The 25,180-nt window shown below is 38.1% G+C and overlaps 3 protein-coding genes across 19 annotated transcripts in view; 1 reads left to right on the top strand and 2 right to left on the bottom strand.

Moving 5' to 3' along the window:
• Positions 1-1,853: 1,853 nt before the first annotated feature.
• Positions 1,854-11,282, bottom strand: LOC137277671 (ubiquinol-cytochrome-c reductase complex assembly factor 1-like). Its single transcript, XM_067809537.1, has 9 exons — positions 11,129-11,282; positions 8,045-8,143; positions 7,395-7,514; positions 6,258-6,330; positions 5,836-5,893; positions 4,817-4,925; positions 4,187-4,270; positions 3,532-3,648; positions 1,854-3,145 (listed from the first exon to the last, which is right to left on the bottom strand). The coding sequence occupies exons 1-9, from the start codon at positions 11,204-11,206 to the stop codon at positions 3,002-3,004; spliced, it is 882 nt and encodes a 293-aa protein (XP_067665638.1). The 5' UTR covers positions 11,207-11,282; the 3' UTR covers positions 1,854-3,001.
• A 166-nt stretch (positions 11,283-11,448) lies between these two features.
• On the top strand, positions 11,449-15,419 carry LOC137277670 (lipid droplet-associated hydrolase-like). 2 transcript variants are annotated; one of them, XM_067809536.1, is made up of 4 exons: positions 11,449-11,550; positions 11,898-12,037; positions 12,562-12,702; positions 14,221-15,419. In XM_067809536.1, the coding sequence occupies exons 2-4, from the start codon at positions 11,911-11,913 to the stop codon at positions 14,898-14,900; spliced, it is 948 nt and encodes a 315-aa protein (XP_067665637.1). In that variant the 5' UTR covers positions 11,449-11,550; positions 11,898-11,910; the 3' UTR covers positions 14,901-15,419. The 2 variants fall into 2 exon arrangements, with proteins under 2 accessions (XP_067665637.1, XP_067665636.1); XM_067809535.1 differs by having other exon boundaries at positions 11,456-11,544.
• Positions 15,420-17,154: 1,735 nt separating this feature from the next.
• Positions 17,155-25,180, bottom strand: part of LOC137277665 (protein scribble homolog) — a 112,834-nt gene continuing 104,808 nt past the window's right edge. For 12 of the 16 annotated variants that reach the window (XM_067809519.1, XM_067809529.1, XM_067809517.1 and 9 more), the window contains 3 exons: positions 24,136-24,188; positions 20,971-21,057; positions 17,155-19,949 (listed from right to left, as the gene is read on the bottom strand). In XM_067809519.1, the coding sequence (XP_067665620.1) occupies positions 20,971-21,057; positions 24,136-24,188 (140 nt within the window). In that variant the 3' untranslated portion in view covers positions 17,155-19,949. Of the gene's footprint in view, positions 19,950-20,970; positions 21,058-22,804; positions 22,994-24,135; positions 24,189-25,180 lie in introns of all 16 variants that reach the window. The other 4 variants (XM_067809530.1, XM_067809518.1, XR_010956625.1 and 1 more) reach the window with 4 other exon arrangements.

The raw sequence follows: 25,180 nt of genomic DNA, 5'->3' as shown, positions 1-25,180 counted from the left end.
CAAACTGGTATCAAGGTATGGTCTGTCACTACGGGTTTTAGCCTTTTAGTGGCACTGTATACCTTGGTGCCATTTCTTTTGCATTACGAGACCCTATATTCTCATAATCAAACATACAAAATACTGTCGCACTTTCTTACAGCCGCAATTCGTTTGAATGCTGAACACCACCACCAAAGCGCATATCGAGACTATTGACGTCACGTTTGTGTGCACAAGCAGATTCCGTCATAGCATCAATGTTATTTACAATGCCAGTGTTGCGAGTGGCCATTAAACTAGAAGCTTGGCTCAGCTGGACGCAGAACTCTGCTACATGAAGAAATATTCTGTGACAATATTTTCAGGGTGTTTCAATCACTTAATTTCAAAACTTGGTATTGATGACAGTCCATCTAAAGGATTAGTAACAATACACCTAATGTTTTTTTAGACCTGATCAAGTAGGCTTCATATATGGGTTATCATAGTCCTGGCAGGTCTTCTGCTGTTGCATCTTTCTTGTGAGCAATGACATTTCACAATCTGACATGCACAAATGTGTCATTTGTATCATTTAATGTTTTTGCCATCTTTTGAGCAAATAGTTCTTGGCAACTGAAAATCACTATCTGTTTGAATGTCTCAGCCTTGTACAAATAATAACAGGTTTAGAAAATCCATTTGTTGTTATTCCATCCATAGAGTGTAGTCTGGGAAAGACTCTGAAACAATTATAACCAATGGATCCCTTGTAAATCTTGAATTACAACAGTTACCAAAATTACCCCTAGATTACGACAGTTTCTGAAAACAAAAGAACTCTCGGGGCTTCTTTTTATGATATTATACGGGTATTAACTGAGAATTAGTCTTATTCCCGGTCTAACAGATGAAAAAGCTCCTTTGAAGAATCTGTGACAAAACTGTCATGTTGCAGTTTTGAGGTGGAAGGGCTCAATGTTGTAATGTGCAAACTATAGAAAGATACTTCGGATATTATATATGTTAGAACCATTCTGGATGTCTACCTGTTTGTGTACATGCATATGTGGATATGACTGTGATGACTGTGAGTGAGTGAGTGAGTGAGTTTAGTTTTACGCTGCACTCAGCAATATTCCAGCCATGGCGGCGGTCTGTAAATAATCGAGTCTGGACCAGACAATCCAGTGATCAACAACATGAGCATCGATCTGCGCAATTGGGAACCGATGACATGTGGTAACCAAGTCAGCGAGCCTGACTACCCGATCCTGTTAGTCGCCTCTTACAACAAGCTGAGTCGCCTTTTATGGCAAGCATGGGTTGCTGAAGGCCTATTCTACCCAGGGACCTTGACGGGTCATAATGACTGTGTTTGGGAGGGTGAAGGTGACTGTTGAGAGCAATGAGTTTTATTATCCAGTTCTGTTACTTCAGTTATATAATGATTTCAATATACAAAGTGCCTCATAGGCCTATGGGTAGTATGTTAGTTATACCATGCTTTTATATTTGCAAATATTTGTGACTGTAACGTGTGAGTTTAGTTTTACTCAACACACAACAATATTCCAGCTATATGGTGGAATAATCGAGTCTGGACCAGACAATCCAGTGATTAACAGCATGAGCATTGATCTGCACAACTGAGAACCGATAACGTGTCAACCAAGTCAGTGAGCCTTGCCACCCAATCTCGTTAGTCGACTCTTACAGCAAGAATAGCGGCCTTTCATGGCAAGCATGGGTTGCTGAAGGCATATTCTACCCCAGACATTCACGGGTCCTGTAACATGTGACACTGTAATAAGTTTCTCTTTCTTCTTCTTCTTGACTAAAGGTTCATCAGGTAAGGTGTAGCAGCTAGAAAGTCAACAAAACACTTTTACTGTAGTTTCTGAGCACTCTGCTCAGAATTTAATTTGTTCAATAATTTAGGAAAGTATTAGTAACAAGAAACAACAGTTATTGACTAATCCTGCGGCTCAACCATTTCTATACAAACACCCTTAATGAATAACATTCTGACATGTTGTATCAGAGGTACCTCAGGGAGAAATGGAGAACGTGTTGTCAGAATATTAGGGAAAATCTACCAGCAGCACTCCTTCATACATCTCCTACCATCAACCTGCTGATATACTATGTATATTGTCTCCTGTTTATAAAGAAACCATGCTTCCATGATAAACCTACCACACTGTGTCAATAACAAAATACAAAACACACTGTGTCACTCTAAACGACCATTAGGAACCTTGACAAAAGATCTGTTACCAATACTGAACCCAGCCATCTTACTGACTAGTCACCTTCTCAGAAATAATAGACAGAAGTCAGACAGCTAAGCTGTATGTATACAACAACTGTCTGGCCTGAGTCTGGGATTTTGGACAGTTTAATTTTCTTGTACAATTTCAACCCTCGGTCCAGGTACAGAAGCCTCATAAGCTTGTGAGTGAGTGAGGTGTGTTTGATGATGGTTCTACAGGATTCCATTTACATCAAGGTCTGTCAGCTCATAGCAGGATGAGAGTTCACAGTAATGCAGGCCTTTGATGTTTTGAACCCACAACCATTAGTTTCTGTCATGCTCAAGGGACCTAACTCTGTTTGGAGAATTGTACTGATTCAGATGACAGGGAACCCATGCTTTCCCCTAAACTTAGGAAAGCCTGATGTGTGATACAAGGATCATGTTAGTACCAGGTTCCCCTGGGGTCTGTAGCGGGCTAGCAAGTTGCACAAAAGATTCACTCTGGTGACAAGAGATTGGAGCAGAACACAACCACTGACCCACTTTAAACCTGGAGTCCCACAGTGAATGTGGCAGACGTCCTGTCTAAGGAAATATCAGAAGACTTGAAACTGGATGACATAACAAATGGGACAAAGTACATGGCGAGGCATGAATCCACATGCAGGGACCAGGACAGAGAGCATCCACTCTGAAACACCATGTCTCATCACATGACAATGTTCAAACACTGTGCTATGCTTTCTCTGTGATTATAAGTGAGGTGAGACAGGTGAAACATCAAGACACCATCTTCCTGCTGAATATAGCTAGCAGCTTGCTATTGACTTCGTCCACATTGAGTTTGTCCCCATAGAGAGGGAGGAGGGTGACAACGCCACGTCTCAACATCAGGTCTGAGTCCTGGTGGTCCAGATGGTGAACCTGCAACAGAGGAGATTAATAAACACATCTGCAAACTGCATTTAGATGGACATATAGATGAAGATTAACCAGACTCCTATACTGGAAATACATAATGGGTGAGTGAGTGAGTTTGGTGAAAGAAGTAAAAACTTGATGACTCTCCCCTTTCTACCATTTTTTTGTTTTGTTTTTTAATACTACACCCCTTCATTCTTATTGGAACTATATGATGATGACATGTATCTAATCTTGTTTGGACATTCCAGCTATCTATATTATGTGCATCAATCTAAACAACTTAGATGAGATGACAACTGAATCACAGCACATGATGCTGTTGGTCACCTCTCATGACAAGCAGAATTTCTGAAGATCTGGATCAGCCACCATGACAACTGACTCACCTGTTTCCTGATGTATTCCACCATCAGGGCCAACTGGTGTGGTTCCTTGTCTACACTCCTTTCAAACAGGATTCTCCATACTGCTCCAGCCAACTCTCGGTCATCTCCCAGAATACCCTGCAGAGATATCAGTTTCGGTGCAAGACCATACAACATGTACGGAAGTACAGGACTGGCATCTAGTCACTTTTAGAAAAACATTCAAAGAACTGTAGTGGCAGTCATGTTCCATATATGTTATAGAGGATACCAAATGACCTTCCATGTGATACCACTTTTATTAAACTAGTTAATGATTTGGTATCAAACGAGTGGAAGCAAGTTCAATAAAAAAGGTATTCATGGCAGCGAGTTTAGCATTCTGTTTATTACTCCCGAACATAAATCGACTGAAACTGCAGCAAAATTTCCTACAATGTGATGACTCTACACTTTCCAAAAAGGTCTAGTACCACTGCAGCAGCAGCATTGGCATAATGACATTATATTATTGCCAGAAAAATATTGCACTGTAGTAACTTTCACAGGCGAGTAATAATCCAATATTTCCTACACTTACATGCTGTCAAGGACCTAAGTTATATTTGCTGTATGAAACAAATCAGGGATACACTAATACTACTTTCCTGTAAACTTGTTAAACCTGAGTACTTACTTCATCATAGGAGAAGAGAGCAGCAAAGAAGGCACTTCCTAGATCCTGTATGCCTTCTTTCCTGGCAGTCAGCGTGGCTGCATTCTGAACAACAACAACACGCATAAGTGTCTGTTTATATTTACCAGCGTAATATTTAGGGTAGACTCAACTGATTCAGGATCTGCCTCAATCAAAGCAATGCTATTTCTACAACTGTTGTAAGTCAGTGATACTATATCCCGTGACAGGCATTGCCAAAAAGATGTTCTTGTAACAAATCACACGGTCTTATGTTGTATTTAAAGTTTATATCTATAAACCTAATACATCTATCCATAAAGTTACTCAATGAGTTTCCTAACAGTATGAAATAACAAAGTATCATTATCAGTGTCAAGTAGTACATAGGTACGAATGAATGTTTCATTACTGACAAAGATTTATGTTTCACTCAGTGTCACCTACATAGCATTTGTCGAGTTAACCTCCATCATATCTTATAGTCACAATGTTTCTAATAGTAGTTGAAATCCAAGTGCATCCTTGAAACGAGTGAAGACGAATCTGGTATTTGAACCAAGATCAGAGGATCCCAAAGGGATGTAACTCTGCTGTTGAACTGCAGCCCCATCACAGTGTAGAACCTACCCCCAGCTCCTTGCTCCTTCTGTCAACATCAGCCCACATGGCCTCCACCAAGCTGTTCCGAACAACACGCCCCTCCTTGCCCAACTCGGCCAGTCGCACCATACACAACCTGGACATAGTACTGTGATATTACGGAACAAACATACATCTGTCATGTATACCTGCACAGTATTGTGACTACCTGACAACCCTCTTCCTGTCATATATACATGGGTATGTCTTGACTATATCTGACACACATCTACCTGCCATGTATACATGGGCATGTCATGACAATTTCTCACGACCATCACTTACGTATACCTGGGTCTAGTTGCACAAAGTGTTCTTTGCGCTGAGAATGTCTAAACTCTGTGTTAGAGTAAGGGAGTTACAATCATCCTAGTTCTAAGACAGCTTTGTGCAATGACAACAACTCACAACCATCTACCTCTTGTTTACTTGGACATCAAGTCATGACAATTTCTACCTACCATCCACCTGTCATGCATAACTGAACATAGTGCCATGACAATGTCACAACTAGTTTGAAATAACAAATCACTTGCACGATGATAGGCTTTGTAACAGTACACGCTGAGATATGTCCAGTATCTGACTGGATCCTGTCAATACAGTCTATGCACTGACAATATGTCATGCCATGATAACCCTCACTTATCGACTTACATCTTGATACTCACATCCTCTAAATTCAGTTGAAAGTCAAATTCTTAAGGTCAGTATCACCAGTTACTCATAAATTCAGTATCATAAAGACTTATTCTGTATGACACATAGCATTTCTGCTAACTGCTCTCAATGCAGACAGGAAATGAAATTTCAAACATATATCCTTCATGTTCCTGGTCTCATAACACTTAACCCAAACATCTCATCAACATTGTACAACAGTAATTTATAGTACATAAACCCATTGTACAGAGCTATGTTGATCTTTAATATAGGCTTACAACAAATGTATCACTGAGATTGGTCTTGTGCAATAAGACCATACTCTTCAAGAGTATTTAACCTACCAGACATGCAGCTCTGTGACAAGGAACCAGGAATTGAAGGTGTCCGGCAGGTCCAGATCTACAATAGTGGAGACATCTTCCTCAGAAATATATCATCACATATGCCATATCTCTTAATATATCTCAACCCCCGATGGTCAGGTTAACAAACATTTAAAACTAACCGTAACATGTGACCATGAGTTACCATAACAATAAGTAGATGACAGTCCATATACAATATATTTTCAGGAGAGATATGCCAAATATGCAGAAATCCATTATTAGCAATCTTGCGAATCATCTCAATTTCCTCAAAACAATATCACCTTTGGCAAATAGAGTCTGTTCAATAATTATGGCAAGGATTGAAAAACATAGGTAGTCAAAGATTGAAAGGGCACATCCAAGAGTGTCTTATTATAGGAAGCCATTGTACATACCCTGAAACATTTGTTCCAAGTCAACTTGCGCCTGACAACAGACGTACATGTTGTATCCTGACAGCTTCAGTTTCTGGAGAAGACAAAACTAATTTGCTCAGTTTTTCAGATTTTGAAGAAAAGAAGTCTGTCAAATTATTTCTCAAAACAAAGTCTGTATTGGAAGATCTGATTTTAATGAGATTGCATAATGACTGCTGAGTCTTATGAAAAAGCCTTCCTACTAACCTCAATTGTGACATTCTAGCATTAATTTAGATTTCTATCCATGTCTCCTTGTGTCAAATTAAAGTGATGATTACTGAAGTGTGTAAGTTAAAATACTTAAGGGTGATTAAACATTTAAGTTTCAGTAACACTTAGTCACTAGATATAAATTCAGTGCATGTGAGAAATTATTTTAGATGGAAATCTCATTGACCAATTCTTAAAAAAAAAAAATTTCAGGTGAGCTCCATGCATATGAACAGACATAGTATTTCTTTGCTACTAACATTACTTCTTTAAACACTGATACATAGCTTTGCAATGATGAAGATTGTTGGGATTGTCTTCGAAGTTCAGCTTACACTTTAGCCATGTCAGCCATGTTCATTGTCAGTTGACCACACAAGGATTCTTGTTTAGAAAGAATCTCCATCTTAAATAGTATTACCAGGAACCTTTGCAGGTCCGTTGGTCAGTCTGTGTGATTAAGTTCAATAGGCATCTTGTACCAAGGGTATGGACTGTTGCTCATTATACTGGCCGCAAGATTGTCTGGTCCAAACACAATTATTAACCAGATACTGTTGTCTATGAAGTCTGATTATAATGGAGTCTGGATCAGACAATTCAGTGACTGACATCATGGACATCACAGCTAGGACAAGGACTGGTATCAACCAAGTCAGCCTCAACAGTCCATCCCAGTAGTTGGCAAACAAGGGTTGCCACCCACTTTTGTCCATTTAATCAGGTTAATAAACATCAAAACAACACAATATTTAAGTGAACATGGTCAATAATATGCACATTATTGCATTAGACTGGAACAGTCTTTGTAAGTGAAACATCTTCCTCTGTGCTTTAGAGGTTTTCACAAACAAAGCTGTTGGTCACTACCTGAAGAAAAGGGTCGGTATTGCCATCCCTTACCACTTTGGGATATTTCAGTTTGCCAGTAATCCCCATCTGGTTCTTGGCTCTCTCCCACAAACTGGGTTTGTCCACTGCTACTGACATGCACCTGATTGAACCTGATTGACCTGATGGAACCTGTCATATATAATATATAGAACACATTAGATACTAACAACCTTCTGTGATTTTTTCATACGAGTAAACGATTTGGTATCCAACAAGCGGAAGCAGTGCAATATTGCTGTAAGATATTACACTACTGTATCTTCCACAGGTGAGTAATAAACAACAATCTGTAATTATTGCTATATTCCTTCCTTGATTTCTACTACGGTAACACTAACTAAAGACTTAAAAAAAAATAACATTCTTAAACTGTACTAAGAATTTTTGTGTGGTTAATCCAAGCAATACATTTGGATAAGATCCAAAATTTGGTGACTGATACCGATCTTTATTACTGAGTCATCATATGATCAGTAGTGACATATTGCATGATGAATACTGATTTGCAAGAAAACAAGATCGAGTTGTGTACTGACATTTCACAGTTTGACATTATGAGATTATGCATATGTAATGAAACAGCTTAATGGATTCAGTAACTTTGAAATAAATTTAGCGTAACAAAGTGTCAGAAGAGACACAAGTGACAAAACTCACACCTGGACATGACATGGATGGTAGGAGGATGTTGTTTGTGCAGTATCAACTTGCTGAGCGCCATACATTGCCCTTCCAGAGCTTCCAATTACACTGCTAAACTGTCATAAAAATGTAATAAGACATTAATATAATACTACATATCATTCAGTAAATACTCTGATACACAGCTAATGGAGTATTAATTCAATAACATTAAACATGATGATTTAAAGGCAATATGTTTCTAAACACAATCCAACAATCTAAGCTTTTCATGCTTCAATCATATAATCAAATCTTATCATCCACACATCAGTAACCATATTTTTGTAACTGCATAGTAAAGGCAGATGCTTATATTGCTATGTGTCTGTGTACATTAGAATAATTCAAGTTCAAATTTCTTTCATATTTTGTGTTGAGCTGAATTATAAAAAGACAATAACAAATTATTTACCTTCCCAATTCACAAATATTATACATGCTCAAGCACGGTGTGACTTGATTACCATGTAATAACATTTTTGTTACTCCACTTGGATTTCAAGACACAGAATCTTAAAAAAAAAGGCTTTTGTTGTTGCCCAAAATAAAAATTGATACTTGAACACCATAGGATTGCAATGGGTTGTGAGATCAGTAAGGTGTGTCCAACCCAACGGTTAAAGGGGCACTGATGCGGAGCAATTTCCGTGGACTGGTGTAAACTTTTGTTATTGTTTTTCTCCCGTGAGTACCCGGATGATATCCCAGAATTCGTGACTGGTTCGTGAACTCTGCTGCGCAGTCCGTAAGCGCAATTGATAGTTTAATTATAGACAGATCAAATGAGGTGAAGTCATTTGTACTTCATTACAAATGTATTATGAAAACAAATGAAACACTTTGAAGGTTAATCATCTGCCAGTGGTAGAAATGGTAAAAAACTATTAGGACGGAAAAATAACGAAGCCAATGTACGTCTCTATATTTTGTCTCATAACCCTAATTAGTTTATTGTCATATTTGTATGATTCTGAAAATTAATAAAAGAACACACGATTTGCTTATACTCATCGTAAATTTCTAACATAACAGCAACATTTATACATTGTATAGATTGCCAATGTGGATCCTATTTCACACACATACGCGATCTAGTGTGTGTTTTCTGTCATACAGATTCTGCTGAATGCTACAACAAATAAATTAAAACAAAATGCAAATAATGAATGTAAAACAGACTAATTTTATAGCAACAATGTCAGGCTACTACCTTGTTCAGGGATATATCCATCAATATCCACGTAAAAGAAATCGTATTCCATTCATCTGCAGCTGGTAAATAATCCTGCTCTGTGTCGCGTGTCTTACGACTGTCTCCTTTGCGAAAAAGTAACACATCGTTTCACGTCTTTCGTTGGTGAAAACTAGATAAACCTCTCATTGGTCTCCCAAGATAGCACACCTGGCAACTAATTGTATGATGTCAACTATTCGAAGTAATTTAGTTCACCAATATTGAGCAATCAATCAATCAACGCAAGCGTGGTTAATTCTTTGAAGGGAGGATGTTGTTTTTGCACTCACACTTTACGACAGGGTGCAGTCATCTACACACACTGCCTTTTGACAAATCCGCTAGAAGATAAAAGTAATTAATCAATCAGTGTGTTATCGGTTAATCCTTTGATCGATGTTTGTTTTTGTAACTCAGCTGATAAACCCTCTTGCATCACTTACATGCACATATTACATAACATACAATACATTTGCCATTACAGACCTTAATTTATAATGTTGAGTATTTACTCCAGACAGGAGAAATGCCAAATGGGAACCTTTGTTGAGTAACAAGGAAGATGTAATCTCTGTGTCGCATGCAGCCTGAAAACACTTATGGGCCGAAAGTGTTTTGAGGATACCAACGGAATTTCGTTACATAAGGAATACACACAGGCAATTTTGTGTACTTTGGTAAATAAGTGAAATAAGTTTTTTTTACGTAAGAAAATTTTCAGATTTCTCTACCAAAGCCAAGGTCATTGTTTTTTTGTTTACAAATTCAAATAAATCAACTGTGTGTTTTATTATCATAAATAATAAACCATTGTAGCTACCATAGCTACCAAAGTTTACGTATGCTATTTGCTATCACAGCTCAACCAACACTCAAAACTACCTAAATATAAAGCTTTGCAATCTTCCGTACTGAAACAAATGGCTTGCTACGTGCCTGTAGACATCATATTTTCATGTAACATGATTAAATATCGAGGTTAAAAACACAGAAATGGGATCAAATTGGATCAGTAAGTATACCATCCAAGCATCCGAAAAGAACTACACTGCTGGGATATATGGTTATGATCAGACAAGGAATACCATGGATATTTTTAAACAAATGGCATGTGATGGGCATCCGGCCTCCTGACTGTTTAAGTGAAGAAATTTTGCTAATATGGACAGGAGCCCAGTTCCTTTGTCCGTCACGGTCGAAGGAGTGGGCGCTGACCAATTTGCGGTCTGCTTTCGTAATTAGACCGTTGGTGAGAAGTATTATTCGCTCCGCATCAGTGCCCCTTTAATGAACATGATAAAGGTCTGGCAAAGCATTCTTAATCACTACGATGTACTGAGTCTATTATAAGACGGTCCAAGGGCAAATGATACTAGTGTTGTGGGTGGCTTACCCTGAGTGAAACAATGAGACTTCATGATTGAACACGTTGTTGAAGAGGCAGATCAGCAGTCATTTAAATTAGTGAAGAGAGTGTAAAACAACAGTATAAGCTGTGACACGTTAACCGCAGTCTTCAGATTGTTCTTTTTCAGCAGTGACAGTATATTCTTACGTAACTCGTAAAATATTCTCCATGACCCCTGGATAAACGTCTTAACAAATTCTAAAATGCAGGCTAGAGGTATTAAAAGCATTAAATTATTATGTAGCGTTAGCTTGCCCTTATTCACGAAATATACGCAGGTACGGCTGGATGTCTCATTACATAACCTCCTAAGGTTATAACTTACAGTAGGTACAGTAGCTGCGCAGTACAACAATTCGATTCGAGAGTCTGTGCTTATGGAACCTGTATACAACAAACATTGCACACATGAGTCACCTTTCTCTCAGCATATAACTTTACGAAATGGTGACGACATATCGTCAGTGATGTGGAAAACGTCTTCAGCGTGTTCATCGTTATCGAACCGATTTTCACATGGACCACAAGGAACTCTCCCACTTGTGAAAACAATATTCGTTGTTACCCTTATATCAATTACGAAATAAAAACGCCATTATTTCTTTCAAGGAATCGTCAGAATCAGAACCATGAAATCATTTATTGGAAATTTCTTTTTCAGTAAGGTGTGCGTTGCGTTTCATGCAACAAAACAAGTGCAATATATTGTTGCTATTGCTGTGTGGGGCAAACAGGAAGTTAACTAACCGGAAATAAACGTCACATGGTGTAAACATAAGTTCCAAAGTGCAAGTTTGTATTTGCTGAGAGGCGGGACCATCGTGAGCTTTGCTGTGAGTGTGAGTTTAGCTCACATTATTGAAACTATCTTAAGCAGTGAGCTTCATCTATCTTGTTTAATTATTATGAAAACATCATTTGTAAGTACCACTATCAGTAATCGTAGATTTTCGTGACATGTCGATGGGGATCCCTGTGCAGTATCACCATGGTGATCAGTTCACCAGTTTTTGTCTACAGTACAGTGCCAGATAAGGTCTCGGTCACAAAATGAGCGTTTCTAGGGTTGCCATGAATAAAGGTCGGTGACAGTCACTATTTTGTATTTAATATGGTTATGGTTTATTTAATAAGCACAATTTAAGGACAGTGCCTTTGATAACTATATAAATTCTTCAATCTACAGACATCTTAAAGCCATGGAGAAGGACAGTGGAATGAGGTCAGAGTTCCAGTCAGTCATGGGGGTAGATACTCATGTACTCAAGTTTGGAGAATTGCCTTCCCCAAGTCACCACACCCCTTTGTTATTTCTCATCATACCAGGTAAAGTGTACAGCTACTACAAGAATATGCTCACCAGTCACTATGAACTTAACAAGCTCCATTCTTCTGTCACAATTTGCTTTTGGAGAATTACAAAAACATTCATTTGTAAGTTAAGCTTTCTATGTAGGTCATGTATACATAAGTACTAACTGATCATGTTTGCTATTCAGGTAATTTGGAAATTTTTGCACCTGTAACGTCACAAATTGTTTTGCAAAATATGCAACAAACCAAATAAATGGACCATTTATAATCATGATCACCATGTCATGAAAAAACATTACAGTTGTAATTTTTTAAAATAAAAAATTCTTTTACCATTAAAGAATATTTCAGAGTTTGTTCAGGACTAACATAAGAACATGTCTGAGATGCATGTAAAAATTACTGTTGGTGTGTTAAAGTGAGGTTTGTTATGTGAAGTGTACTGCTGTCAGCAAGTGCAGGGGGAATCATGTCACCAGTTCTTTCAAATCTGCCATTAAACCATGTATGTTAAGTTCCATGTCTATGTATTGCAGGTAATCCTGGTATCATCGAGTACTATGAGGAGTTCATGAGAACACTGTACCACCTGAGTGACTGTCGGACCCCTGTGTGGGGCATGGCCCATGCCGGACATGTATCAGTTCAAAACCACACATCAAGTTTAACTGATCTAGGTAGTAGAATAACATTGTCTTCAGGTCTCAGATGTAAGGGATATTGATAGAGTGAAGGTACCAACAATAATGCTAATCAATGAACACTACAGTAAATTCTTTTTCCTATTTCAATCCACAAGGCACAGCAAAACATTACCTTATGCCAAAAACACACATGCAACACTGTATTGTAAGAGGATGTATAGTGTTATCAGGATTTAAGTATGGGAAAAAACATGCCTCCGAGGTTTTAGTAGACAATGTCAAACGGGGGGAGGGGAACTTCTGAGGGGTGGAGCCTGAGGGATTTCCCGACCCTGATGGTTTTACATTGTCTACCAAACCAAGAAGTGTTTTCGCAATCATATATACCGTCAATGATGGGTAATTACAATGTAGATGATTATTTTATGAAGCTACATAACAATAACTGAAGCACGCGTAAAATCAATTAAATGACAGTAACTATAAGTAAATAATTTAACCCCTCCACCTTCATCAGCCCGGTGGCTGTGCAGTAGAGCGTCTGCCTACTGATAAGTGAATTGCAGTTCAAATTCCGCTTCGGAAAACCTTTGTATTGTGAGTTTAATCTTTAACGATATTATTCAATTGATTTCAAACACTCATGTATCATTTGAATGTTGATGTTAGGAAAAGAAAACCCTGGGAAGCGGTCTTAGGAAAAGTAAAACATGGGAAGCGGTCTTACTAGCAAAAAGTAATACCTGTCCCTCCAAAACAAAAACCTTAAATGCGGTTATTCTGGGAAAACGAGATGACCTTATATATAGTGAGCACACTTTAGGTTTATATATATTCTCCATAACATGAAATGGTGTCGTTTTGTGAGAATTTTGAGCTGCGAAGAGACAAATCTTTGGCCTAATAGGTTTAAGTCACAAGATAGACGGTGATGTCAGAAATATGATTGTTTGATCAGCATTCTAGAAGTTGGTGAGTCAGTTATGAAGCATATAACTTTATGAATGATAACGTTTTGTTTATTACATCGGTCAACAGTTTTATTTAGATCCTTGCAGCACTAGCTAGTGTTATAACTGTAAGTAACTATGTCAGAATGTTGCTCTATCCAATTTTTCCATGAAGTAGTAAGCTTCGTCACAAATATGTCTTCATTCTAAAGGAGAACTTAACCCCTCACGGACAAATTATGCATTTACCCAAAGTGAAAACATTTGTTCATGAAGTAGTAACCTTCATCACAAATATGTCTTCATTCTAAAGGAGAACTTAACCCCTCACGGACAAATTATGCATTTACCCAAAGTGAAAACATTTGTTCATGAAGTAGTAACCTTCATCACAAATATGTCTTCATTCTAAAGGAGAACTTAACCCCTCACGGACAAATTATGCATTGACCCAAAGTGAAAACATTTGTTCATGAAAAGTACAATAAACGGATGTTACTTTAGAAAGATTTGTCCCACAGATTTAACCTATTATGTTTTTTGTTTCATAAGATATGTTTATCATGATTCAAACAAACTAAGGTTTTTCCTCCGATTTCAGTTCAGCTGCCCCCTGAACAATTCAGCCTTCAAGGTCAGATTCGTCACAAGGTCGCATTTGTGAAACAAAATGTGCCAGAACATGTGAAGGTCGTTTTGATAGGTCATTCCATTGGCTGTTACATAATTCTCAAGATGATGGACCGTCTTCGCAGCCATCATGTGTTACGATGTTTCATGCTTTTCCCTACGATTGAGCGAATGGCTGTGTCACCACGTGGTCTGTATGCCACACCGTTCCTGCGTTACTTCCGCTGGATGGGAGTGTTGGTGTCCAAGTTCCTCTCCTATTTCTCCCCTCACATGCAGTACAGACTCATCCTCCGTTTCTTCAAGAACAGAAAAGCTCCGGAATGTGCCCTCAATGCTTCCATGAACCTGTTTGATCCATCTTGTGTAAATAACTTCACCTTCATGGCCATGCAAGAAATGGATGAAGTCAACAAACTGCCGAAAGAACTTGTCAAGAAATATTTATCCAAATTAAGCTTTTACTATGGTTCTAATGACCATTGGTGTCCAAAAGAATATTTTTACCAGATGAAGAAGAGATTTCCACATGCTGATCTCAGACTATGTGAGCATGGTTATTCACATGCGTTTGTACTTGATGCCAGTGTTGAGATTGCTCATACTGTGTGGGGTTGGTTACAAGGAGACCTGCACAAACTCAATGACTGAGTGTGTGATCACAAACAATGACACCTTTGTACATTTCTCATAGACAGTGCAGTATAATGAAGCATAGCATGGCTGGAATTGTTTGTGTTCATGTTTTCCAGAGTTCATACATGTATTTTTTCTTCAAATGTTTATGTCTACCTCCTATCCTCAGGTCCAGGTTTTGCAGTCAAAACTAAAGAATGGAAGTTGTTTGGAACTGACGAAGACTGGTGATGTTTCATTTTTGAAACTCCATCATTCTCCTGGTGAATTCCATACTTTTCACATATATCAAGTTAGGAAAAATTGGTGTTCCCAATGTAAATCTGTCAAGCATAGTTAATCTATAAACAAGACAAATGAGTGACACCGTTCAGCTCAAAAATGCAACTTTAGCTGAGCTCATTCTATTATCATTGATCAGCAGTCTCAGTGGGTGTGTCCCAGTTTCCGTTTGCCCTCAAATCAAAGACTACAGAAGTCCTGTCAAGATATTTTTATTGTTGAATTGTTGAATGAACTGAATTTTCAGACTAATACTTTTGTTTGTTCTGTCTTCCCACCCACCTGTAATGGATATACATGTACTCAAGAAGAGGGTTAGAATTGGCCCCTACCAGCCCATGCTCACCTTAAAAGGCAACTAACAGGATTGGGTGGTCAGACTCTCTAACTAGGTTGACACATCATTTTATTCCAACTCATTGATGCTCTTACTGTTGAATTCTGGATTCACAGACCACTCTCCTATAAGGTGGAATATTGCTGAATATGGTGTGCAACAACAAATCAAACACCTTTATGGCAGCAGTTTCAGGGGAGTTAAATGTTTTGTCATGTGAGCCCTTCTCCGGGCAAGTTATGGATGGTACTGGATGTTTGGAATGCCTGGTTGCAGCTGAGACTTTGATATATTTCCTCAAGTCCTGAAACTCGGTAAGATTGTTACTGACCCCAGAATTTGAAGCTGATGTTTTGAAAGTACTGAATACAGAAACCTTTTTTCTAACTATGACAGTCAAAGTTAGTTGAACATTTAAGAACTTTTCAGAAGTCAGAAGTCTGAGTAAGCTAGCTAATAGTAGACCTAATGTATTTTCTGAAATTGAAAAGTACTTTTAAGGAGGCATGACATCGAATATGTGCTCTACTAATTCAGTGCAGAAATACTTGATATTCAGAGATTTGTACACAAGGGCAAATGAGTCTCTTCCCTGTACTGGCACTCTGCAAGGTATATGGTCTAGCCACATACTAGCAGATAAGATCTGAATGTTCATCAGACTATTCCTTTGACTGGATTGCACATTAGTGCAGACATCTGAATCTTCCTGTTACTTTGAAACACCATTCGTGAACACTGTTCGTAGTAATGAATATGAGAGATCGAGGATGGAGGAATATCCTCCAATAATTGAGCCCTTTTTCTTGGAAAATTATTCATCAGTTGACATGGAACATGTTCATCATCAGTTTTTTTAAGAACATTTATCTGTCTACTGTCTGTGTCACAGTTCATAGTTGGATGGTGCATTTATCTCTCTCACTTTGTCCAATAAATATTGAAATTTCAGAATCCAGAAAACCTGAAACATTGCCCTGAAGAACAATTAGATGTTATCTGAATCAGACTGATATGTACAATCCAGTTTCTTTTACCTGTAACGACTGGACAGTGGGACCTACTCAAACTCAGGTGAAGTATCTTCACCTTGTAGAAAAACATGACATCACTTCAATATGTATAGTGAGCGAGTTTTTTTTCAATATTTAGTCCAGACCAATTTTATTTCGTGTTTTAAGGATTCGCCTGCTGTGTTTTTTCAAGAATAAGAAAAAAACCCAAAAAACTAATTTTTCCAGCTCAAAAAATAAAATCCTAATGTTTTTATTGGCTAAAAATGTAAACTCACAAGAAAATACTTTGTAGGTTGTTCTTTTTGACCCATATTCACTTCATAAATTGCCAAAAGTAAAATATTTTAGGTTTTCAGTGGACAAAAATCCGTAAAACACGTAATATAATTGGTCTAGCCTTATTTAGCAATATTCCAGCAATCACACATTAGGGAACACCAGAAATGGGCTTCACACTTTCATTCAGGTGGGGATTTGTATCCATGGTTTTGTCCTGATTGACAAAAAGTTCAAATCATAAGGTTACACCTCTGTCCATCATATTGAAGCACTTTATCCTGCTGCTCATGGTTGGAACCTATCACACTGTACTAATTTAACAAAGTCTACAAATAAAACAAAGAAGTGTTTGATATAATGTATAGATCCTTTTTATTTCATGAGTGAAATGTACAAAAGGCAGTAGAGGTCGACCCATGACAGTCGGCGGTAAAACATGGTTAATGTAACATGATAAACACGTCACTAAGTTGTCTCTCTCACACACGCAGAGACTAGCAAGAGCTGAGGTGAGGTTAGTGTGGCTGGTGAATGTAGCATGATAATGTCATAAAGCGCCAAGGTTAAACCTTTCACTCATAAAATCCCAGCGGCAAAAGCATGTTTTTGGGGGGCAATTTTTTGTTATATAACAATAAAATATTGTGACACATTGTATGTTCATCGTTATAAAAAAATGATACTTGTTATTGATGAATGCAAAAATACTGGCCGTGAAAATTATAACTTGCCAATGCGAATGAATTCTAAAGGAAATGATTTCATTAAAACTGAACATAAAAATAAGAACTGAATACAAAGCAATATTAAAAAATAAAATCATATAACATGACCAAGCCAGACACACCTCAACTCAGCTCTCTGGTTGAGATGCTTAAAATCAGAATGATCACAGAATTATCAGGGTGAACAATGTGGTTTCTAAAACCATGAAATTTGTAACCATGGCAACAGGAAAAAGAAAGGGTTTTCAATGTGATACAGTCTGAATGTCTTTTTTTTCCACCCAGGTAATAATTCTGAGGAAGCATGAACAAAGTCATTACAGTCTAGCAGTGTCATGAATAATTAATAACATACCCTCTCTGTTCTACCACTGTACCAACTGTGCCAGTTAACAACAGCACTGACAGGTTGAATAATTACAAAACGCTGCAGCACACGATTGAGGCAAGATGTTTACTGAAGTTAGATACACACCCCCAACCCACAAATATATAAACAGCCAGCCCTCCCACAAGCACAGTTAACGCTTTGTACAAATTTTACACTCCAATGATATGACTTGTATGGCATGTTGTGACGGCAATACGCATGATATCAACAAGGATATAAACATGAAAGAGAGATGACGATTGGCTACTTGCATACACTCCCCACGTCTGCCATCAACACTGTGCCACAGGCAGGGACCATGAACATATGGAATTTGGGTTCAACTGGATTGCTTTACAATTCATACTTAATTTACACAGGTCAAAAGAAGAGGAAGTTCAATTGTGACTTCTAAGATGCCAATAGGCTATAAGTTGCTAAGTTAGTATAAGAGTAGAAAGGAATAAAATAATAAGCTTAAACATGCTGTCAACCTTGATAACTTAGTTCAAATGTTGGCCAATGCAGTCAGTGTGTGAGATAAAATGTGTAAACTACAAAGACTAAAACTTGGGAATGAAGAATCGCAACATCTTAAATGGTACCAATAATAAAACTGTATAAAACATGTATTCATAAGTTAAACAGTAACTAAAAAGGTCTGGACAATAAAGGAACTAAATATATACACAGCAAAATGCTACAAGCAACAAATCTGTACACTTAACGAGGCAGAAGGAAACAGGATCTTCTCCCCACCAAAATGCTGTCCCCTAGGGAGGTGGGAAGGGTTGTTTGCTCTGAGAGAAAGGAATGATCTGGATGTAGGACAAGGTGGGTCAGGCAGCTGGACAAACAAGGAACAGATGGACACTGAGATGACAGAGGACAACAGTTTGGCACCAAGTCTTTAATACGATTTCTGTTTTTGTGTATCCTATTCTGCCCAAATGCTACAACATGTGCACTCAGACAGGAGTCAATGTTTTGGGTCTTTTTTTTAAATATAGTTAGTAACACCTATGTTCAATTGTCTTGGTGAACACTTTGTACAATAATTGTCAATAAACATTATGTAAACAACTAGTGTGTTACATATAAACCATCAGTAGATTATACACACATTGTTTAAAATGTCTTACACATGGAATAATATGTTCCATCTCCGAATCTTTAAAAGTAACACATTCATGGTGTGGTAAAATGGATTAGTTAAAATATTATTGCACTTTTACTGTTTCAATTCTACATGCATATCTCTCCTGTCTCAATTCATACACACAGTTTGTGTTCTGATATGTAAACTGCTGTAAACAAACCAACATAGGCAGAACAATCTCAACTTAAAGCTACAAAAACACGTAAATCTCCAAATTTACAAATAATCTGAATTAGTTCAAGTTGAAAGTCACATATAACCACAGCTACTTGATGTGTAACAAAGGCAAATTTGCATTGTACTGATAATCACAACCAAACATACAACATCACCATAGTAACAGTCCCCAGCCAATACAGTATCTTACATCAACTTAACATTACTGCTCCTTCAGGCTTGGTCAAGCAGATCCAGTTAATTCTACAGCCTGTGTTGGACTGGTGAGGCCAGGTCCAAGGTTAACCGAACAAAATCTATCTACATGATAAAACCATTGCAGAAACAATAACTTGTGCTATAGGTTAGTCTGTAGATCAATTGATTACCTGTACATAATATTATAATAATTATTTTTGAGCTATTTGTGATGAACGTATATAAAATGAGAAATAGCACTTAGGTGATTAATGATGTTTGTATATATATGTGTGTTGAGTTAACCTTGGCCCGCGATGCACCAATCGAACACACCCTGGTTCTATGGTTAATAATCTGAAGAGATACAGGTATGATTGATATAGAGGTGTCTAGCCTGAAGTTGGAATGTGCCCTGACAGCTCACACAGGCCAAGGAGCACAGACCGTTGTAAGGAGCTGGGCTACTGGGCACAGACCGGGATAAGGAGCTGGGCAAACTACATGTCCCTGATTGTGGCAGCGTCAGAGTTAGCATTCACCTGAAACAGGATTCAAACAATTAGCAAAAATATATCCACTTTGTACAACACAAATATAATTTGTTTTCAAACATCATTTATACAGTACACAAGATACTGTATATTCCTACACTACATCTGAACTTAAAATAAGTGAGTGGGTTTAATTTTATGCTGAATTCAGCAAAATTCCAGATATATGGAAGTGGTCTGTAAATAATCAAGTCCGGACTGGGCAATCCAGTGATGAACAGCATGAGCATCAATCTACACAATTGATATTAATTAATATTCAGTTTGTGTGAAAGATGGTACAATTATAAGTGTACTGAGTAATATACATGTAGCAATGATAGTAACCTGAGTACACAATATTAACTACGCCACTTGATATCCAGGTATCATCCGAGCCCTCTATCCCATAAAACCACAGACCTGTGAAGGTCCCGGGGTAGAATAGGCCTTCAGCAACCCATGCTTGCCATAAAAGGTGACTATGCTTGTCGTAAGAGGCGACTAACGGGATCGGGTGGTCAGACTAGCTGACTTGGTTGACACATGTCATCGGTTCCCCATTGCGTAGATCGATGCTCATGTTGTTGATGACTGGATTGTCTGGTCCAGACTCGATTATTTACAGACCGTCGCCATATAGCTGGAATATTGCTAAGTGCGACGTAAAACTAAACTCACTCACTCACTCATAAAACCACAGCATCACAGCTCATCTTCTATCTACCTCTTCTTTTATTCCTAGTTGAACCCATCCCACCCTGCAACAGCCATCCATCACCTACTGTAGCAGATTACAAAGATTCACATTTTATAACCTCTTTCCCCACACAACCAAATCACCTCAACAACCTGCAGCAGCCACACCACCCCTCCCCTCTCCAACCTGCAACAGACTCCCATCTCCTATTACAAACATCCTTTTTTTCATTACATTCTCTCTGACCCTTTTGCTGAGGGTTCCGTTCCTGCTCAGAGAGGTACTGAATTAAAGCATACTAAAACAAGATGTTCCATGAAAATTACGCACCTACCGCTTGCCGCCTGTGATGTTGTAGCGAGATACAGGCGACTGCTGGAGGTTTACTTCATAAATCTGCTGCTTGGTTACTTCCACCTGTACAACAGAGACAATGTCATTAACTCCTCACAACACAACCTGTGACAAGAGGAATCTTACAGAAACAAGCACACAAACAAGCTACATTCAAGCTATCTAGCAGCAGTCAGTTATCTTGCAACACAAAGTGGATGAAATGTAAAAACTTGGATTCATTTGCACAGAACAGTCTCAGGCCACTACTATCAACTCTGCTGTCACTTTACAATTGTGCTTCTCCACATGCACAAACTGATCCTTGCACAATTTTAAGAGAACTTGATTCAAGCCATAGATCTTAACTGTGACAACAGAGGCACAAATTTGTTAAACACAACACCTAAGTACTGTTGTCATATCATGGTGCACATACCCAGACTGTTTCCACTCTGTTGTTGAGGTGTTCAGCAAAAATTCACCCCCACAAAGGAAATGTTTGACTTGTTGCTATTTTGTTGCTATTTCACAGACAACTACGATCTTGGCTACTTAAAAAATGGTTCAATCAGATGCCAGTTTTATTTGTACCTTACAATGTTCTTGCCCCACAATCATTTTGTGCTAATTCCTATCTGAATGATATACAATAATTCTACTGCCAAGACTGTTTTGTGCAAGCGAGCCCTGATGTGCAACACAAGTGCAGATTGACAACACAAAGCTACACTGTGGAAGGTAGTAGAATTATCAACAGTTAACTCTCTATCCTTCATGAACAAAAACTGGAATCAACACTACTGAGGAGATAACTCCTCCACATGGAATCGCTCTCTTAACACATTTTACTTTTCATAAAAATGCAGGGTTTGGCTCAAAAAGTGCTCATGATTACTGTTTTATATTGCTTTCAGCAATATTCTGCCTGTATCAAGTTGTGGAACCCCAAAATATATTGTAGTATGCAAGAAATCAAACATGGGCTTTAAGCATGACAAGCGAACGCCAAAACCACTACACTAACCAACAAATATCATAATGATCACTCACTCACTCACACACACACAAACAGAGAGAGAGAGAGAGAGAGAAATGATATAAAAAAAAAATCAGAAAAAGCAATCACCAGAACTTAAGTATAGATGTAAATTGTTCTCTTCATGATACAGAATCCAACATAATCCAGAGGTGTGGACCCGTCACTATGAACTAACTGGTAGAAGTTACTATATGCCAACACACAGCGTTAAACCATAATGACATCTTGCTACTGTTCTTGCACTTGATTCTGAGTCAAGAATTCACTGGTCATTCTGAACATGCATTTAAAACTGAAGGCCATACAAAATACAGAGAAATAAATCTAAAGCATGGTGTGGTCAGAAAATTCACTCGAATACTGCTGATTCTGAACTGAGAATCTGGTCACCACTTTTGTGTTAGTTGATTTTATATCCAGATTTCTCCAATATGGAGTAGACCTATTATGGCACATCTAACTCATCTACACCAAGAATTACCTGACATATTATACCCACACCAGGACATTAGAATTTAGCAGGATGAACTGTTTCATTCACTAAACTGACGAATATAACTACGTTTAACTGACGAATATCTTAACAAGGAGAAATATAGAAGGTCAACTGAGAGTGACAGCTACACTACTACCATGATCAGAAGACACCCAAGCCAGAAGTCTAACCAAATGTTGCCCAGGCCAATCCAGAAGCTTAAACTAAACAGTGGAGCCCAAGTCAAATATATTTCCCATGACAACGGGTTTGGGCAACGTGCAGCAGGGCATGCGGTGAACGTAATCTCATACCTCATGTTCGACAATTTTCTCTACCACTTGAATAGTTTGAAATGACATTTTGCCAGTTTGCTCATCAAAATGTTCCTCAGTCTTTGTTTGAACTTTTTCATCAATAACACGGGTATTTTCTTCAACTGTTGTGTCTCCCTCTTTACTCACTACAACAAGATGGCTGCCGAGGTTGCTAGGCAACCTGGTCTGTGCAAAGAAAACAGTCGGTTTTTGTTGAAACTTTCCAAATACTTCATTTAATTAAATACATTCTGCATGGCTTGTGGCATTTGGTGAGTGTACATTCTTCATGGTGATCTACTCTAATGCTACAAGGAGAGAAGGCACTGAGTGTTTTGCAGACATTAGTAATTATGCTCTCAGAAAGTATGTGTGAATTATCATGAAAGGGCAGCATTGAAATCAGCAAGGGTTAAAAAGTGTAACTCTGGCCTCTTAAAGTTCAGTTCTCAGATTAATGACTGGATAAGCTGTTTAAAGGGAAAATCAATATGCCAATATTGGAGAATAACTGAGCTTGACATGCATCATTCTGGCCATGTTGTTACTCTTTTTCAGCCCGAGTGGTGTTAATAACAGCTATTGAAGCATAGAGCAGTACAAACAAAATAGCAACTGTGATACTTTCAATATTCTGCCATGAAATGCTAATTCAGGGCTAAATAGGAACATACTGTAGCCCTGATCATGAATAATGTTCATCTTACGTTACTCATGATGCACTGACATGCACAACACTAACATAGCTAAAACATAATGAAAAGAAGAGAGTTCTATGATCTTTACACGATACTCATGTCAAAACTACGCTTAACTCAAGCAAATCAATATCTTGTCTCTCACTTCAGCTATGTTCAGTTATTTCAAACAATTAATTTCGAATTTTGCACAACTCTCAATATGGACTAAAAGAATCTGAAAGCAGCAGTGAGAAACAAGAAATTGTCCATGCAGTTAACTTAACATGCTATATTATGTGTTATTTCTGTCAGTAGAGTTCATTGTGTTGCTGATTAATGTTGGTTCTTTTCTCAACATACAACTTGGAACAAAATGTCTGAGGTTTGAATCTTTTCAGCCATCTATTCCATTCATGGGAAAATTTCTTATCAGCCTGACCCTTTAATGATATCCCCTAAAATGTTTAGCTTTGTTTGAGTTCTTTTTCTGATCACCTATCTGGAAGATTTGTTTGTCCATTAAATCAATAGAGGCCAATGTAGATGTGTCCCTCTGTTGTGCCAGGCTGTATGTTGAGTGAGTGGTATTACAGGCTGTAACCAATATTTGAGTAGAACTACAGACCCATGTGAAGGATCTCAACCAACCTGAGAAGAGTGCTCCCCGTTCTGACCCATGTGATTTGTTTCCTCGTCCTCATCTGTAGCAAGATTGTGGGGGTCAAGGTGACACTGTTATTGACACTCACATATCCGAAAACAATCAAACAATTGTAATCCCTCACAAATTCCAGGATAGGTTCTCAGGTCGATTCCCATGGATGTTGCTGGTCAATATTAAGGGGAAGTAACTGCTGTTTTCCAGAAACATGAATTGTTTGCATGGTGTATGCTGTTAAGTCTGTGTAATTCAAACTGTCTGATGATGACAGGTTTGCGCTGTACAGTTTAAAAACATGCAGCAACCAGCAAATGAAATCACAGATCGTTTTTATGCAAACATATCAATCACAAAATTCACAGCACACAACAACAAACATCCTGAATTACATTATCCTCACTGCTTGCACATGCAAATCCCTTTTCGTAATGCAGGCATTATCAATGCAATCACATGATCACAAATCCCAATCAATATTACAGAAGCTAACTGAGATTTGATTTCTTACATATATTCTTTGAAGAGATGAATTAGTCATAAAAGTTACACTACCAGCTGACATAAGAAAAGGAGTGCAGACAACCCTTGATAAAAGGCCACGTTTCACAATGTTGTCCCAACTTTCATGATTACTTCTTCAGAGTAATATATCTGTTGACTATTCTCACGTCAGGCAAAAAACACCTTATCCTGTGCTGTTCGACTTAAGATACCCATTTATGGTGTCAATATAAACGTGCTGATCGAGTGTGATGTAACATCAGCAAAATGAATGAGTTGTCGCCTTTAGCAACATTCCAGCAATATCACTGTGGGGGACACCAGAAATGGGTTTCACACATTGTACCCATGTGGGGAATCAAACATGGGTTGAAGAGCAAACGCTTTAACCAATGGGCCACCCCACCGGTCCCATCAGTGTTTGAAATTCATAAAGACCACGATAAATGTTACATGAAATACCTTCTGTTTGAAAGGTATTCCAACAAGGCTTCTACCTTTTTCACCTTGCCAAGCAAAACTAGGGATTTA

The sequence above is a fragment of the Haliotis asinina genome, chromosome 3 (assembly GCF_037392515.1).
Source record: "Haliotis asinina isolate JCU_RB_2024 chromosome 3, JCU_Hal_asi_v2, whole genome shotgun sequence".
Lineage (NCBI taxonomy): Eukaryota > Metazoa > Mollusca > Gastropoda > Lepetellida > Haliotidae > Haliotis > Haliotis asinina.
This window is presented reverse-complemented; position numbering and strand designations above follow the sequence as displayed.

Bases quoted from the DNA above. Each gene is read 5' to 3' on its own strand.
- LOC137277671 (XM_067809537.1), bottom strand. From the start codon at position 11,206: ATGAACACGCTGAAGACGTTTTCCACATCACTGACGATATGTCGTCAC. The intron at 7,515-8,044 runs GTGTGAGTTTTG...TATATATGACAG, and splicing joins ACCATCCATGTCATGTCCAG to GTTCCATCAGGTCAATCAGG. The intron at 3,649-4,186 runs GTAAGTACTCAG...ATATCTCTGCAG, and splicing joins CTCTCTTCTCCTATGATGAA to GGTATTCTGGGAGATGACCG.
- LOC137277670 (XM_067809536.1), top strand. From the start codon at position 11,911: ATGGAGAAGGACAGTGGAATGAGGTCAGAGTTCCAGTCAGTCATGGGG. The intron at 12,038-12,561 runs GTAAAGTGTACA...TATGTATTGCAG, and splicing joins GTTATTTCTCATCATACCAG to GTAATCCTGGTATCATCGAG. The intron at 12,703-14,220 runs GTAGTAGAATAA...CTCCGATTTCAG, and splicing joins ATCAAGTTTAACTGATCTAG to TTCAGCTGCCCCCTGAACAA.